At 36.3% G+C, this 18,546-nt stretch overlaps 1 protein-coding gene across 6 annotated transcripts in view; it reads left to right on the top strand.

Moving 5' to 3' along the window:
- Positions 1-18,546, top strand: part of LOC125637640 (uncharacterized) — a 67,149-nt gene that overhangs the window by 36,628 nt on the left and 11,975 nt on the right. For all 6 annotated transcript variants that reach the window (XM_075129499.1, XM_075129496.1, XM_075129497.1 and 3 more), the window contains exons 19-23: positions 1,232-1,400; positions 2,999-3,103; positions 3,419-14,254; positions 14,669-14,820; positions 17,497-17,656. In XM_075129499.1, the coding sequence (XP_074985600.1) occupies positions 1,232-1,400; positions 2,999-3,103; positions 3,419-14,254; positions 14,669-14,820; positions 17,497-17,656 (11,422 nt within the window). The remainder of the gene's footprint in view (positions 1-1,231; positions 1,401-2,998; positions 3,104-3,418; positions 14,255-14,668; positions 14,821-17,496; positions 17,657-18,546) is intronic.

Here is an 18,546-nt window from a genome sequence, read left to right as displayed (position 1 = left end):
TTGGTTATTTTTATTGAAGTGTACATATAGTGAATTCATAATAATATAAATTGTAGTTAGAAAATTTTTAGGGCTGTTGATTAATCACAGTTAACTCACGTGATTAACCCAAAAAAATTAACTGTGATTAAAAAATGAATAACGATTAATTGCACTGTTAAACAACAGACTACCAATTTATTAAATATTGTTGATGTTTTTCTATATGCAGATGTATCAAATATATCAATTTCAGTTACAACACAGAATACAAACTGTAAAGTGCTCACTTTATATTTTTGGTTACAAATATTCACACTGTAAAAATGATAAAAGAAATAGTATATTTCAGTTCACCTCATACAAGTACTATTGTGCAATTTCTTTATCATGAAAGTGCAGCTTAAAAATGTAGGGTTTTTTTGTTACATAACTGCACTCAAAAACAAAACAATGTAAAACTTTAGCGCCTACAAGTCCACTCAGTCCTACTTCTTGTTCAGCCAATCACTAAGATAAACAAGTTTGTTTACATTTATGGGAGATAATGCTGCACACTTCTTAATAACAATGTCGTTTGAAATGAGAACAGGTGTTCGCATGGCACTGTTGTAGTTGGCGTTGCAAGATATTTATGTGCCAGATGCACTAAAGATTCATATGCCTCTTCATGCTTTGGCCACTGTTCCAGGTGACATGCTTCCATGGTGATGATACTCGTTAAAAAAATAATGTGTTAATTAAATTTGTGACTGAACTCCTTGGGGGAGAATTGTATGTCTCCTGCTCTATTTTACCCACATTCTGCCATGTATTTCATGTTATAGCAGTGTTTTATTTTTGAATGCAGTTTTTTTGTACATAATTCTACATTTGTACGTTCAACTTTCATGATAAAGAGATTACACTACAGTACTTGTATTAGGTGAATTGAAAAATACGATTTCTTTTGTTTTTTACAATGCAAATATTTTTAATAAAAAATAAATATAAAGTGATTACTGTACACTTTGTATTGTGTTGTAATTGAAATAAATATACTTGACAATTTAGAAAACATCCAAAAATATTTAAATAAATGGTATTCTATTGTTTAACAGCTCGATTAATTTTTTTAATCTCTTGATAGCCCTAAAAATTATACATTGCCTTTAGAAAGTTAAGACTGGAAAATAACATGCTCTGTTTTCAAATACTACTTAATTAAATGAACATTGAGTATTAGAGTTCTAAATAGATATTTTCTTGCTAGATTAAGTGATAGAAAAAGCTTCCTTGAAACTTCACTTGCGGAGAAGGAACAAAAGCTGTTGAGTACAACAGAAAAACTGGAACGGATTGAAAATTTGAGGAAGTTACTTCAAGAAAAAGATCTTCAGAACAAGGAACTTGGTGAAAAGCTTGTGCAAACTGAACAGAAGGTAAGTTGAACACATGATGAGGCACTGAACATAATTACTTTTGGAACAATGTTGAATTTAAATTCAGGTAGCCTTCTTTTGCTTTGGAATCTAATGTTTTTTTGTAAAAGTCTTGCAAAGAATTAATAGATATAATGAAAGAAAATATAATCCTGTTATATTGGGTAACAATTTCCTAACTGAATGCAAGTTTTAAGCCTTTTTTTAAAATGTGTTTTACAATTTGAAGTAAACGTCAATGTCTGGAAAAGGTACAGGAGTGACAACACTAGCAACCTGAACCCTTTTATTAATGATATATTGGATGCATTCATTCTGGGAAGTGATATGGCAGTCTTCCCAAGATTGCCATCTCAATACACTCCACCTCTTCCGAAGCTCCTCCTTCATATGGGGGAAGTAAAATAGTTAAATCTCCCTGCCTATTCAACTTTGGTTTCTTAGTTGAGGCTGCTAACATGGATGCTAGTTGTGATTTTGGCATCTGCTCACTTGGAGCAGTTCATTTCAGAAAGGCCACTGAATATCTGTTGGATGGTATAGGGGCAGGGTTCCCCTCCAGACTCCTCTTCAGGTCCTTGGACTGTTTTTCTTTCCCCCCATGGCAAATGCCCAAAGTGTTCCTGAAGCAAACAGAAAAGAAAAGTCCTTTGCCCTCTTTCTTCCCATATGGGAGAGGGGAGGCCATGGGAAATTGAAAAGAAGCAAGGATGAACTGGAACTCAAGCAGTCTTCCTGGGTCAGCCCCTTGAGCTTAGTCTACCCAGGGTCCCCCTCTTCGTGGTGCGTGCTGCTCTGAGTCTGTGTCCTGTAGCTTTGGGAGCAGTGAGGCTTGTTGCTGTCTCCCTTTCAGTGGGCCTGAACAACAACTCGGTTGTTGAGTTGGGGTAGCCTTCTCCCTGTTCGCTGCCCCTTCCTGTGGCAGGTTTTTCCTTTTAAGCTACCCACCCTCCCCAACCCACCCGGCAGAAGAAGCATTGCAGGTGCTCTTTGTTGGTGTTGAACAGGCCGAGTGAAGCTTTTTCGTCCCCTCTCTGTGTGAGGGTGTGCCCTTTCACAGATGGTAGTAACTTCAAATTACCTCAGCCATCTTGAAACTGGTGACTTGGAGGTGATGGGCTCAATATCTCGTTACTGATTCCCTGACCCATCTAATCCTATCCCATTTTACATTCCTTTTGAATAATAATTTGTGTTCTTGTGAATAAATTTTGTTTTGATGTTTTTTGAATGAGATGTAAATGACCAAAATTTTGGGGTGTTTACCTTGACTTCCTGGTCATATTCCAATAATACTATTGTCATTTTTCCTATTTAGAAACTTCTGCACTTTCAATTGAATGTGGTATTACTTACTTACTTGTGCTGAACTGTTGTCTGATTTTGCTGTGACTCATTATACAGTTGCTGTGCTTTATCCGTACAAATCTGTGTTTCATTGGTCAATTATAAAAGGTCCCTGTGTGTAGACTGTGTATCAGTTTCTTCGTAAATCAGAATTATGTAAACTTAAATTCAGGATTGTAACTTACAGACATGCAGGCATTATTTCTTTTGTGTAATTACATATCTCAGTGAAAATTTTCTTTTATGTTCAGTTGGAGGAAGTCTTGAAGAAGTACAATGCATACGAAGTGGAGTGCACAGAACAGAAAATAGCTGTCAGTGATCTAACAGGAAAAGTTGCCACATTTAAAGAAAAGGTAACTCGTTAAAGTGATGTGGAAATTGTTTTACATGTGCTTAGTTTGGCTTGATCTATTATAATTGTCTAGCAGAATATGTAAGAGTTAAAAGTGCTCACCATTTAAACTTTTTGGAATATGAAAGTCATCCTAAAATAACTCGTAGTTAATTTGTTACTCTATCATTATACAGGTTTTTAGTTCAAGCATTGTTAAATGAGACTGATTACTTAGCTTTGGGTACTGGTCTCATAAGCGGGAGAGCAGTTTCCTCTAAAATGCTTTAAGTGAAAGTTATAGCATATTTTGTAACATTGTTTTCTTGATGTTTAGACCTTGAAACAAGATGCCATGGTAGAATTGATGCAACTTGAACTTGCCCAGACAAATGAAGAACTTGACAGATTGAACACAAACCATTTAGAGGAGAGATCTCAACTAATTCAAGACCTCCAGCGACGTGAAAGAGAAATTGACAACCTCAAGGAAGTACTAGTGGAAAAAGACAAAGAAGTGTCTGCCCTCTCTTCCAATATGACTGACTATTCTGAACAGATTGTCATTCTAAAACGCCAGATCCAGTGTAAAGAAGAAGAAATACGAGAGATGGAAGAAGCATTGACGAAGGCTGAAAGGGAAACCCACTTACTCAAAGAAGTTCAAACAGCTGATATAAGAGAAACAAGCATGAAGATTTCTGTACTTTCTGAGCAGACTAATATAATGGGGTTGGAACTGGAGAAATCTAAAAGCCAGACTGAAGCTAAAACAAAAGAAAATGAGGAGTTGATAAGGCAAATCAGTGAGAACAGCATAACATTTAAGGATCTACGTTCTGAAATCAAGTCCAACAGGATTACATACCATAACAAGCTCATGGAGTGTGAGTCACAGATTACTTTGTTGAAAGAACAAATTAATAAAACTTTGGAAAAACTACAAGAAACTGAGGCAAAACACAGAGAAGAAACTAAATATTTGAAATCCCAGCTTGATGAAAACAGCTCTATAAAGGAGAAACTTAAGAGTTTGCTTAAAGAGAAGGAGAACAAAGAACAGAGTTTTGAGAAGGAGTTAAAATCAGTTAAAGATTTATACAACAAACTAGTTTTGGAAGCTGCAACTAAAGATGAAGAATTGGCTAAGTTATCCACACAGCTTGCAGAACATACTGAACATCAAGAAACAGTTAAAAATGTTTTACAAGAGAAACTAGAGACGATTACATCGTTAGAGCAAAAACTTCAGATTGTTGAGCAGCAAAGTGAAGAGACTAAACATAAATTAATTGGAGATCTGAAAGCCAAAGAGATGCAGTTTGAAGAACTTAAGAACCACGTAACTGAAAGACAAGAAATAGTTAGTAAGATGGAAGCAGAGACACAAACAATTATTTTAATTAATAAGCAGTTGCAAGCAGCTCTTGAGGGGAAAGAAAAAGATTTGTCAGAGCAAATAAAAGGAAATGAAGATCTGAGAAATATCATAGATGCTGTGGAAAAAGAAAAGCAACAATTAGTCAGTGAAAATGAGAGTTTGTCCAAACTATTGGACATGAAGGAGTGTGAGCTGTTGAAGAGAAACAAGGCTGTAGCAGAGATGGAGAATAAGATATCTGTCAGTCAAACAGAGTACCAAAAAACACTTTCAGAGCTAAATTATGATAAAGAAGTGTTAATGAAAAAGGTTGAGCAACTTTCAACACTTGTAGAGCAAAAAGAAAATTCAGTTACAGAGCAGCTGCTAGAGAAAACAAAGGAATGCAATGTGCTAACCAATCAGCTATCCGAAAGCAGGGAGCTGACACAACAGTTACATGAACAAATACAATCATTCGTCATTCAGTTGAAGGATGCGGAAGACAGAGAAGTAGAAAAAGAAGAAATGCTAAATAATAAGCTGACTGAATGTAACACGCTACTCCAACAGCTCAGCCAGAGTGAGGAAAAAATATTATTATTACAGAAACAAATTCAAGACATAACTGTAGATTTTGAAGCTAAAGAAGAACAAATCCTTCATAATGTTTCCTTACGTAAGCAAGTAGAGGAAAATAAAGTTGATATGGAAAAGTTACAGAATGAAGTTCGAAAGCTTAAGGAGGCAAATATAAAGTTATCTCAGTCGCTGGAAGAGAGAGCTCTTACTATAAAAAATCAAGATGTAGAGCTTGAGAATCTACATAAGCAGGTTGCTGAGAAAACTGAAAAAAGTGCAATGTTAAATAACCAAGTAGAACTACTAAGGAAAGAAGGGGATGTGCTAAAACATGAAAAGGAAGACATTTCAGTTATATGCAGCAAAAAGTCAAGTGAATGTGCTGATCTTCAGTCTCAGTTGACGCAGCACCAGTCAGAAATTGTGTCAGTTAAGCACCAAGCACACATACTAAACCTAGAAAATGAAAAATTGAAAGTAGATGTTGAAACAGTTAATGCTGCAGTAATGAAAAAGTCAGATGAAATAACTGCCTTGACTTCACACGTGTCTCAGCAAGATTATAATATTTTAGCTTTGAAGCACCAAATTGATAGCCTAACCATTGAAAATGAAAAATTAAAAATTGGTGTTGAGGAAAAAGAAGCTCTCCTTTCTGAGAAGGAAGCTTTGATTCAGCAAATGAAAGAAAAGAAAGTGGCAGGAGAAGGGCAGCATTTGAAAATAATTTCAGATTTGCAAAACCAGGTACAAGCTTTGAGCTCTGAAACCAGTCAGCTTAGACAGGCAGCACAAGAAAAAGAGAATGAATTTAAGAAGCAAGCCCAAGATTTAAAGTTGTTTAAAGATAAATCTGAGGAATCTGATTTGCTTAGATTTCAACTGTCTGAGAATATGGAGATAATTTCTGACCTTCAGTGTCAGCTTAAAAATATGATGGAAAAAACAGCAGAATTGAATCAGTCAGTTATACAGAAAGATGAGTCTTTAAAGCAAAAGATAGATGAATATGTTAATTTGAAAGCACACATTTCTGAAATACAGGAGTCTTCCTGTATGCAGCAAAACCAGTTTGAGTCTTTGACCTCTGAAGCAGAACAGTTAAAAACAATTGTTCTAGAGAAGGAATTGGCTGTCAATAATGCCATATTAGTCAATGATAAATTGAAGACAGATCTTCATGACAAAGAGAGAGAATGTGAGGTCTTAAAGAACCAGGCTACAGATCTGGAAGAAGTCACACTAAAACTAGAAAAAGAGATAAATGATCAGAAGAAAGTAATAAATGATATTAGCCAGTCCATGCTAGAAAAAGAATCTTCTCTTATAGAAAAAACAAGCCTCCTCAAAAAGCTAAGTGACAAATCTAGTGAAGATGAAAAGAAGATACAGTTAGTTTCTCAGCTTCAGAGTCAGATGCATGAACTGACACAAGAAATACAAAAGTCCAAAGAACTGGCACAGGAAAAAGAAAATGCTTTCTTATATCTGCAGGAAAAAATTGCAGCTCAGTACGAGCAAAGAAACACACTTAATGTATCACTTAGTAAGAAGGAGGAAGTTATAGCTGGGCTACTTAATTCGTTAAACGAAAAAGATGTCAGTATACAGCTGGCAGAGAGCAACATTTGTGCTCTTACTAATGAGATAGAGATGCTTAGAGAGGAACTAGAGAAAAGTGCTGCAGCTGTGAAAAGCCTTACTAGTGTTTTGCAGGAAAAAGATGACAGTTTTGCTATTAACCAGAAGAAAATTGATTCTCTGACAGTTGACCTGGACTCTGTAAAACGTGAACATCAGAAAGCACAGGACCAAATAAATATATGGAAACAAGATACACAGCAAAAAGAATTAACTTTACAGACTCTCTATATGCAATGCACTGAACAGGCTAAAAATATTGAACATTTAAAGTCTGAGCTGAACAATGTACGTTCCAAATCCTCTCAAGACTGCCATGACAGCGCTCTTTTAATAGAGAGATTGCAGCAACAGGTGGATTCTTTAGCAAAGGAGAAAATTCTCTTACAAGAGACTATTGATAAGTTTACTGTAGAAAACAAAGAACTTATTACATACCAAAATCAGTTACAGCAAAAAACAGAAGAACTACAAGAAATTCATGAAAAACTAGAAGTCACTGAGAATTACTCAAGAATGCAGATAGATGCTGTCAAACTGAAGATGAAGAATGAAAAAGAGCAGTTACAGCTGCAGGTTAGTGTGAAGGGTGAAGAAGTCTCTGAATTAAAGCTTAAAATTGAAAAGTTAGAACAAAGTCTAATTGAGTCAGAAAACAAGTGGGTAACAGAATTTGATAGGGCAACTCAGCAAAATTCCATTCTTAAAGAGCAGCTGAGCAGTTTAGAAAGTGAAATGAAACCAAAGGATGGTAAAATCCAGTCTTTACAACAAGAACTGGATGTTATAAAAGAGGAGCTAACTGAAAGCCTATCTGCATTACTTAGTAGTAGACACTTCTTCAAAGAAAAGGATGCAGAGACTTCAGATGTTGGTCAGCAGGTTAGTAGTAGTAAAACTAAACTGGAAAAATTCTCTGCCATGGTATCCACTATTCTGAGCAAAGAAACGGAAGGACAGGAATTTCAACTGCTTCTTTTAGAAAAGGAGAAAGAAATGGATATTATAAAAGATAAGTTAAAAAGTATGCATTCGATAGAGAAAGAAAAGGAGCTGTTGCAGAATGATCTTGAAAAGGTGAAGAATACCTGTCATTCTGAAATTGAATGTCTATCAAAAGAAATGGCCACTGTCAAAGACACGTTGTATAAACAACAGTCTTTTGTGGAAGAAAGAGAAAAATTATTAGCAGAAATGAACAAGGAAGTTAAATTGCTTCAAGAGAAGCTACATAAATCAGAAAAAGAACTCCAAATCAGTCATGAGAAGTTGAACATCGAAGGTAAAAAAATAGTGCGTCTCCTAGAAGAAATGGAGAAAAAAGACCTGAGTGTAGAAAATTTAACTTCACAGACTGACCAGCAGAACGATATAATTTCTGCTCTAAATCAGCAGCTGAAAGAAAAGGATTGTTTTGTTGCTCAAATTGTGGAATCCATGTCTAATGAAATGAAGAAGTTTTCTGAAGAGCGAAGTATATTAGACACCAAACTACAGCATTTGGAAGCTTTTCAGAGTAATTCAGTAGAAAATATTAATAGATTATCCCAGCAACTTGAAGATTGTAAGACAGAACTGCAACATAATCAGGTTAAATTAAGCATCAAAGAAACTGCATTTAAAGACTTAATGAGTGAAAAAGAGCAGCTGCAGTTTAATCTTGAGAAACTAGTTAAGGAAAAAGAGATCCTGAAAAAGAAGCTTCAAGCTGCATTGATAATAAGAAAAGACCTAATGCAAAAAATTGGAAAACTTGAAAGGATTGGACAGGAAGAAATAGAAAAAGAGCATAAAAAAACGGAGGAATTATTGAAGAGGCTTGATGAGTTAACACATCAGTTGAAACATGTTGAAACACAAAATAAAGATCTTGAGTCCCATCTTGAAACTCTGAAGCAACAGCTGTTTGAGAAAGATTCCAAGATAAATAACATGAATGAAAGTTTTTCTGCCAAAGTAACCAGTTTGGAGCAGCTTGAGGACATAGTTGCAAAGTTAAAAGATATCCTTGCTGAAAAAGAAAAAGTATCTGAGCAAAATCTAAAGTCCATGCAGGAAAAGGACTCAATGCTTGCTCACATGCAGTCTGTACTTAGTGAGAAAGAGAGAGAATATGGAGAGGAACGTTCTCAACTTCTTGAGACTCTTGAAAATCTCAAGGCTGAAATTGTAGACGAGGAATTATTGAAAGATACTGATTTGGTAGAATCTTATGCTGGGGACATTGGTAATAATTCTGTGGATTTCAATAATGAAGTTAGTCAGCCAGGTCTATTAGAAGGAGATAAAGAAATCTTTCAAAAGAAACTTCAGGCATCACTTTTAACCTGGAAAGAAAATATTAAGAAATTACAGAGAGAAAAGAGAGAATATGCTAAACTTGTAGCAGAATTTGATGAACAAACTAAAGACTTTGAACTCCTCAAAAACGAACACAGAGCACTCCAGGAAGTTCATCAAAGAAAGTGTAAAGAATTTGATTGTAATCAGTTGCTAATATACTCTCTACAGAAAGAGTTGGAGTCTCATGTAGCAGCACTTCAAGAACAAGAAACTATTGTCCAAAACAAGTTGGAATCAGATGAACAAAAATATGAGATTCAAGATGTGTTAGGAGAATCAGAACAGGCAGTGTTTGAAATGACAATGAAAGACAGTGAGTTAGAGAAACTAAGTAATGACTATGTAAAACTTTGTGAAGAAACAAAAACATTAAAGGATGAGTTGAGAGAGACATCAGTTGAACTTGGTGAGAAAACAGAAGAAATGGTAGACTTGAAGAATTGTATGAGTCAGCTAGAACAGCACTATGAGCAACACAAAGACAGCCTGTACGTAGAGATAGGTCAACTGCGAGAAAAGTTGGAAAAATCTGAGACTGAGGTAATGGACCTTAAAACTATGATTGAATGCATGAACAATGAGAAGGAAACTGTAATTAAAAAGAGTGTAGAGGATTGCAAGACTATCCAGAAGGAATCTGAAAAATTGAAGGTTGATCTTCAACAAGCCAATATGCAAGTTGCAGAAAAGAATGAGGAAATTAAGGAACTGCATTGTACTCTAATGGATTTCAAAGATAAGTTTGATCAGGAAAAGGAAATACAGAAAGAAGCTGTGCAGTTACAGCTCAGTTTACAGGAAAGCCAGGAAGAAGCCAAACATTTTAAAATGGCCTTTGAAGACATGAAGATAGAGAGAGAGGAGTTCATCAACAGTTTGGAGAAATCCAATGAAGAATTACTCAATATGAAAAAGGAATTAAAACATTTCAGCAAAGAAAACAAAGAACTGTTGATGGAGTTAAGTATGCTACGTGAGAAGGCTGTAGAAGCTTCTGAAGTTAGCAATACTATGGTATTATACAAGAAAGTTAAAGATGAAAATGCCACTGACAAGGAACTGCTACAGTCACATTCGGAAATTAATTTGCTCCAAGGCAGATTACAAGACAGAGACATCTGTACTCAGTCACTGGAACATGATCATTCTGGGAGAGCTAAGCTAATAGAAAGAACAAAATATCAAATTCAGAAACAAACAGAAACAACTCCAGAGCAGATGGAGAAAAATATAAATGTGGATGAGTTTCAACCACAAGAGCAAAAGAATGCTGTCAATGAAAAGTCCAGAGAACGTCTCCAAAGAAAGCTCCAAGCAGCCTTAATATCACGCAAGGAAGCCCTGAAAGAAAACAAATTTTTGAAAGATCAGATTGACAGAATAATGTTAGAAAAAGAAGAACTGACCAATAAAGCATATACCCTGGAATGCTTGTTGTCTGAACTTGGCAGAGAAAAACAAAACTCAGATACTATTTCTTCATTGTGTGATGAGACCCTTGTTTCTGAAAATGCTAGACTGTTAACTGAAAATGAAAACCTAACTGCTGCATGTGAAAGTCTTAAATCTACCATGGAGACTATAGTTCAGGAGAAAGAGGCTTTTTCTTTCCAACTCAATACCTTAAAAGATTCTCAGACAGTTGAATTAACAGGATGGAAAGCTAAACATAATGAATTAAAGCAAGAATATGAGTCACTTCTGCAAGCCTATGAGAATATCAGTAGCAAAGTAGCAGAAATGAGGCAGGTTATTGATGTCACTAGAAAAGAAAAACAAGAAGCTATTCACAGATTCAGTGAAAGGGAATCTGAAAAATATGAGCTTGAGAAACAGCTTCAAGAAGTCATTAATGAAAACAAAGATATAAAGGACCAATTGAAACGATTTGCTGAATCCAAACAATTGGAAATTGATGAACTACAGAGTGAAGCAGAAAGGCAAACATGTAAACATGCGTCAAGGATGGAAGAACACCAGCATCGTTTTCATGAAGCTGCTCTGCAGAGCAAGCAGCTAATGGAGGAAAATGAGCAATTGAAACACACTTCTGAAAACTTAAAGCAGGCTTTAGAGAAAACTGAGAATGAAAATGAGGTCCTTCATAATGACATGAATGTAACTAAATTAGCTTTGGAAAACCTGCAAGTTCAAATGGAAGTGTCCCAGACTGATATGCAGTCTAAAATCAGCGATGTATTAAATGAAAGAGAATCATTATTAAAGCAGATTGCTTTGTTAAATGATGATATTTCAGTAAAAGAGAGAAATATGCGCATCCTAGAGCAGGAGAGAGAATTGATTTCAGAAAGAGTTAAAGAAACTGAAGAATTTTTGGACCAGAAAAACAACTGTCTGTCAAAGTTAGAAAATGAATCTAGAAGTCTTAAACAAGAAATTGTTAGTTTAAATGAGAGAGTTAAGATTTTAGAAGATGACAAGTGTCTTCTACAGGAAGAACTTGAAAATGTGCAAGAAACTTCTTACAAAGTAAAAAATGAGAGAGAATTTCTGGAGACAGAGTTGCTCAACCATATAAAAAACGTGGATCAGCTGACAGACAGGCTGAAATCTGCACAGTTACAAAACAGTTTGCTGATTCAACAGTTGGAAGACTTAAAGGCAGAGAAATGCAGTGTGATTAGGGAAAAAGAGGAACAACAGTTGCATCTTGTAAAAGCATTTGAGGAGAAAGTGAAATGTGCCCAGAGGAACAATAGTGGTACAAAAAACAAAACTAAAGAATTGCAAGAACTCTTAAAGGAAAAGCAGCAAGAAATTAACCAGTTGCAAAAAGATTCTATTAAATTCCAGGAACTGATCCTGGACTTGCAAAGATCTGTGAAATTATCACAGTCAAAGAGCGAAAAATTTGAAAAAGATTTAAATAATACCACAGAAAAGCTCGCCAAGTCAAATGAAGAAATACACAATCTGAATGAAAAGCTTTCTTCCCAAAAAGCTTTGCTGGATGATTCAAAGAGTGAACTGGAGAGGCTTACAGCTGAGAATTTAAGTGGGAAAAGAGAACTTAAGAAGAAAGAAGACCAACTACAAATTCAAAGGAGAGAATGTGAGAAAGAATTAGAGCTTGGCCTGGAGCAACTGAAAACAGTTCACAAAAGAGAATGGTTGAACCTTGAGGAAAGACATAATGTTCTTCAGAGGGAGAAAGACAGGGCTGTTAGTGAGCTTCATCAGTTGCAAGAGGAAATCAACATTAAGGACTCTCAAAACAAGAAACTTCAAGCTGATTTGAATGCAACTTTGGCCAGATTAGCAGCTTTTACAAAATGTATGTCCTCTCTTCAAAATGACCGGGACAGGGTAATTGGTGAAATGAAAACCTGGGAAATACAGTTCAAAGAGGTTATTCAAAATAAAGAGAAACAGATGGATGACAGTAGTAAGAAAATAATGTCCTTACAAGAAGAAATGAAGGACAAAGTGGTTCAGATACAGGAACTTAAGATTAAGTATTCCATGTTAGAAGAATCCAAGAATGAAATGCACCTGTGGCAAAAATCTGTAGATGCACAACACTACAGTGAGCTGTGTAGAATAAAGGAAGAAAATGTGACTCTTATCAACAAACAACAAGAACTGGAGTTTGCTCTTCAGTCAAAAGAAGAAACTTTGCAAGCACTGCTTAAAGAAAATAATTCTCTTAATCATCTTGTAGAGAATAGTAGTGATGCAGGAAGAGAGAGAAAAGCATTGGAAAGTAATTTTGCTAGAAAAGAACAGGAATTACAACAACTTCTATTTGAAAAGGAGAAGACCCATGCAGAGTTGGAAAAACAGATTGCCATTTCTCAGCAAATGAAGGTAATGCTGAACAACAAAGACACAGAAATTTCTCTACTGATTTCTTCTAAGGGTGGGGAGATTTCTGGATATCTAACTCAGATACAGACTCAGCACAGAAAGCAGATTCATGAGTATGAACAGCAGATAAGGTCTCTGCAAAAGGAGAGAGAACAATCTAATGAAGCCTGTCAGAGGATGGAAAATGAATTGAAAAATCTCCAGATGAAAGCAGACAAAGCAATTCAAGATAAGGCTGAGATTGCCAGTGAAATTGATGCCTTTAAAAAATCAATGTCATCTCTCCAGTATGACAGAGATGATCTCTTTTCTAAATACAAAGATCTGGAGCATCGTCACCAAAATGTTTTAAGTCAGAAAGACAGTCTATTAGTGAATGGTGCTAGTGAGAACGGTGCCCTGAAACAACAATTAAGAAAACTTTTGAATCGGATAGATGATCTTCATTCTGAAAATGCAATGCAAAGTGCACAACTAATAAAGTACAGGGAAGATCTTAACCAAGTTTTGTCACTGAAAGATCATCAGTTGAAAGAGTTGCTTAAACAGCAACTGGATAGCATTAAGAACCTTGAACAGGGAAAAATGGATCTTCAAAAACAAATAAAAGAAATGCAGCTGACTAATAAATTGCAAAAGGAGAGTACAGAATCTTTAGAACATGAAAATCAAAAATTAACTTCCAAAGTTAAAGACTTAGAGTTTCTAATTGCATCAATAAACAAAGAGAAGCTAGTTTCTGAATCTGGAGAGAAACCACAAACAAGGGGGAGCGGGCAACATAATCAGAATAAAGATTTCAAGGCTCGTGTACAACCTTGTGAAAAACTTCAGGATAAGTTTCAAGAAGTCCAGAATGTAGTAGGCAAAAATACAAAAGATGTAGAAGATAAATACAGTATGACAGCATTTGAACACAATGCTAACTTCCTGTGGAAGGAAACTGATGCATCTTCAGAGAAGAGGCTATTAGAAGCACAATTTCAGAATAAAAAATTGAGATCCCAAAATGAGTCCTTTGGAAAAGCTATGACTGCTTTGCAAGATGATAGAGACAGATTAATAGAGGATTTCAGGGTACTTCAGAGTAAATACACATCTGAACTCAAGTCTGAAAAAAAAAGAGCAGATGAACTTGAAGCTGACCTGAATTATTTTAAATCAAATCTCTTCACTGTACTCAAAGAACATGCTTTTTTGAACCCAGTGCTTATTGATGCTGAAAATAAGATCACTCTTGATCAGTTCACTGATGAAATAGAAAATTTGTGCAAGACATTAACCACCCAAGAATTTGAGATTACCAGGCTCTCTTCAGAGTGTGGGAATTATGTTCAGCAGATCGATGCCTTTTCCAAGTCCATGGCTAGTCTTCAGGATGACAGAGACAGATTGCTGCAGGAGCTCAGCAAGTCAAAGGTAGTTCATGAAGCTAAACAGGGCATGGCTTCATTTCCCATTGCCTCTGACAGCATCAATGAGATAAATTATCTTAAGAGCAATTTGGAAATACTTCAGATGGATAGGGAGTGACTGGTAAACTTTGATTAGATGTGTGATGTAAAGTTCAAAGAAAAATGCAAGGAGTTAGTCTGTCTCTTTTGGAGACTTGTGAAGTTTTAATTTACTAATTTAGCAAAATATTAAGAAAAATGCAGGTTGAACAAGGAAAGTACAATTAGAATCAGACCGGCATCTTAGACAACAGGGACGAGTACAAACAAGAGGGGAATGAGAGGAAGCCATGCTTTTACAAATACAGTTTTGGTACTAACAGGGATTTTTCTATCATTAAGATTTTATTTTTGTTTACCAAACCTGTTTTTCATGTAGGCTAAAGAAGGAGCTAGCCTTGCCTCTGTTGAGATAGCGAAACTAAAGACCAAGGTAGATGATCTCGAGAGAGCCTTGCATCAGACGAAAGCCTTCCAAGAGGAAACTGAGATACAGATATCATCATACCAGAATGAACTAGCTGGATTAAGGTACAAATATTGGATTGAACAAAAGGTATACATTGCTTACGTGAAATAATCTTTAGTGGGATACAGTAGACAAAATGAAACAGCCTTATACAATTACCTGACAAAGAAACAAAAAAGGTTTACAGTTCACCAAAAAGTGCTATAGAATGGTTTCCATTATGTGTAACATTCTATTTCTGCGCCGTTTTCTTTTGCTACTCATCAACTTCGTTCCTTTATATCGTGAAATCTTGCTCAACATAAAGGACTCTAATGGGCCTACTTGGGAGCTGAATTTTCTGTCTTGTTTGGTGGCTTTGATATGTAAAATTTTACTTTGGGTCTCTGTAATTAATGTCTTTACTAGGTATATTTCTCCCTAGAAGGTTAACCATTAATCATTTCTATGCAAAAGATGCATTTCCCACAAACAGTAGCTGCTCTTATAAGATGGCTTGAGGTGTTGGAAGGTTTGTAAGCTGTGCAAACTGCTCAGCTCAAGTCATGGTAATACTGAATGTCAGCCCAGGTTCAGATTTGAGCTGAATTAATGCTCCAGCAGGGGTTCCCTTGAATTTTGTTCACATCTCAAACTTTTGGAAAACTTTTTGGCACTACATGGGTATATGTAAACTTTGGACCTGATCCTTTGGGAACTGGGTGCCCTTCACCTCGATAGAAACCAGAGGGAATTTTTTAAATGGTTAGCACCCCTCAGGAGGCACCCCACTGGATCTGAATGTTTGTTAGGATGCCGGTCAGGGTGTATTTCTAGTTCAAGCCTGTGGGAAAGGACACGTTGAAATTCACAGGGTTTTTTTTCTGTCTCTAACTGGCTAAGACTCGTCCATACAATTGGATGTGAGAAATGGATTGGGATGGTTCATTTCAGCAGAAGCCATTTGGACTCTGTGTATCTGAGACTGGTATGCAGTGACCTAGTGCATTTCCCAGTGGTTATTGGAAGCCATTTCATCTTAATGATATTTTGGTTCAAATAAAGGATCTCAGTGTTTTTATAAGAAATAGTTTCTTTCCTTGAGATTGGAGTTCTCCTGTTGCTAACAAGCTGAGGCCCAACCCCACTTTGGTACTAGTAAATACTTGCCAACAGACATGAATCTATCAAACCTAATTCTAGCAATGAGATTTAATCACTGGGCGATGTGAACGAAGAGCATTCCAAAGTAACCTGCCCACCAGTTCCCTTACATAGCTCACAAATGACTTTCAATCTTAAGTGGGAAGGGTTTGCACTCCCCTGATGTCGTCCGTGACACTGTTGCCCAGAGATACAATTTGTTTCCTTAGTAAAGTGATTTGAGTCTGCATGAAAGTTATCCAGGTCATCAGGATTTCAGTACATTTAAAGTTTAGTAGACGCCTTCATTATGTCTGTCGTGCTGTATGGAGAGGTTCATGACCAAAAGTGCCAATCTTAGGGAAGACTGTCAAAAAGCAGGGCAGATGCCCCAAACTGGTTGTATGTTCGATAATTAGATATCACCAACCCAGTAATAAACATGAACTCCCAAAGTACAACAATAGTCTTATAATGGAGTCATAAACAATCCCTTTGGACACTTCAGTCCATCTTGCCACCCAGGCAGGCTGGACAGTGTGATAAATGGTCATTTACACCAAAGATCACAAAATGCTTAGTTTGTTCCCAGTCCCAAGAGACCAGTCACTTACTCCAGGTAAATCTGTGCCTTAGATCTCACACCAAAGACTATGCTTGTAGCCAGTCTTGTGATAAACTAACTAAAGGTTTATTAACTAGGAAAAAGAAATGAAAGAGTTAGTTACAGGTGCAAGCAAGCATCTATACAGAAATGAGTTTGTCTATGATTCAAAACGTGGTAAAGTTGTAGTAATTTGTCAATTCAAAATGTCTTTCAGGGCTAACCCATGCCAAGCAGCATGGGACTCTTTGCTATTTTTAGAAATCTTTGCCCCAGACAGCATAAAAGATTCAGTTTCTCCTTGTCAAAGATTTTTATTCCCTCCACTCCAGAGTCTAAACTGATGGGATGAGTTCATGTGTAAGTCTCTCATTCCTGGAGGTAATTAGGAATGCAACCAACAGGGCTTTTCTCTCCTTTGATGCTACACAATACCTCATTTGGCTTTATTGGGTCATGTAGTATGCAAGATGAGCCCTTTACCTTAATTATTCTTTTCCTGTTTAGTACATTATACAATTACAGAGGATTACAGTGCAAATACTCAGTATAACTACACCATGGGCTAGAGAGGTTATAAGTGAGATCAGTATATGCAGCATCCTGCAATCATTTTATAAAGTCTAAACATCTGCTTATCAACTTAGCATTTAATATCTATTTTGATAGTGCTAACTCACAGATAAGCAAGACTGGTTTCCAGCTGTGCATTTCTAAGTGTTCAGAGAGGCCTGGGGCCATGGCTTGAGCTGACACCTGATCTGCCAGCGTCACTATCTCTCACCTTGTCAGCAAAGTATATGCAGTATGTTTTTCCTTGCCTTGTTCTCTAGGCTTTCTAACAGCAGAAGTCTTTGAAGAGATGGAGCATGGATGTGTATTTTCAGCTACTGATCTGTGAGTGTGTGCACAACATGGAGTTTTTCAAAATCAGTGAGGCCAGCTTCATTCTTCACATTAACTTTTATTCAGTATGTAATAATTAACAGCTCGTTTAATATTTTGTGTTCAGAATGGAAAAAAACCTCCTGCTGACAGAGTCCCAAGCGCTACGAAATCAGTACCAGATGGCTGTTGCAGACAAGGACCGGCAGATTGCAGAATTGCAGAAATTACAGCATGAAGTGATTGTTAAGGAATCTGTGTCCATTGGTAGCAATTACCCAATCAAGGTAAACCAAACCAAATTTTTAAAAAAAATCAAACAAACAAAAGCACTTGGTCAATTAATATTTTTAATCTTGAAAGCTGTTTCTAGAAAGAGAACTGACAAACTATGAAGTCAGAGCATTGGAGGATAGCAAATATTGTATGTATATTTAAATAAAGCTCAAGGGGTGATCCAGCGATTTACAGATCAATAAGGCTAACATCTGTACCTGGTTGAATCAGTCATTAAAAATAGAATAGTAAAATGTCTGGAGATCATGATGTATTGGGTTTAATGGTTTAAGCAAAGGAAAATCATATCTTGTTAATTTGTAAGAGTTCTTTGAATGTCTCAGTAAAGCAGTGGATAAAGGAAAACTAATTGACAAAATTAGACTGTAAAAAAGTCTGACAGGGTACCTCACAGAAGTCTACTAAAAAAACGAAGTGTTTATACACACCTAGCACAATGGGGTCTCGGTCCATGACTAGGCTCCTAAGTGCTACAATAATATAAATAATAAATAGTCATGTGGTAAGAAGCAAAGTATTGTCATGGGTCAAAAACTGGCGAAGAAACAGAAAACAAAGAGTTAGTAATAAATGGTTAATTTTTATCTTGGCCAATGATCCGATGAAGTGAGCTGTAGCTCACGAAAGCTCATTCTCAAATAAATTGGTTAGTCTCTAAGGTGCCACAAGTACTCCTTTTCTATTAACAGTGGAGTGGTTCAAAGTTCTGTGTGAAGTCCAGTGTTACTTAATGTCTTTATTAACGATCTAGAAAGGGGAGTGAGGCGGGAAGGCAGCAAAATTTGCAGATTATACGAAAGTTATTTAGACCAGTCCAGAGAGAAACTTCAGAGGGAGCTAACCAAATTAGGTGAATGGGCGACACAATGGCAGATGCAGT

This window comes from Caretta caretta, chromosome 6 (genome assembly GCF_965140235.1).
Source record: "Caretta caretta isolate rCarCar2 chromosome 6, rCarCar1.hap1, whole genome shotgun sequence".
Lineage (NCBI taxonomy): Eukaryota > Metazoa > Chordata > Testudines > Cheloniidae > Caretta > Caretta caretta.
This window is presented reverse-complemented; position numbering and strand designations above follow the sequence as displayed.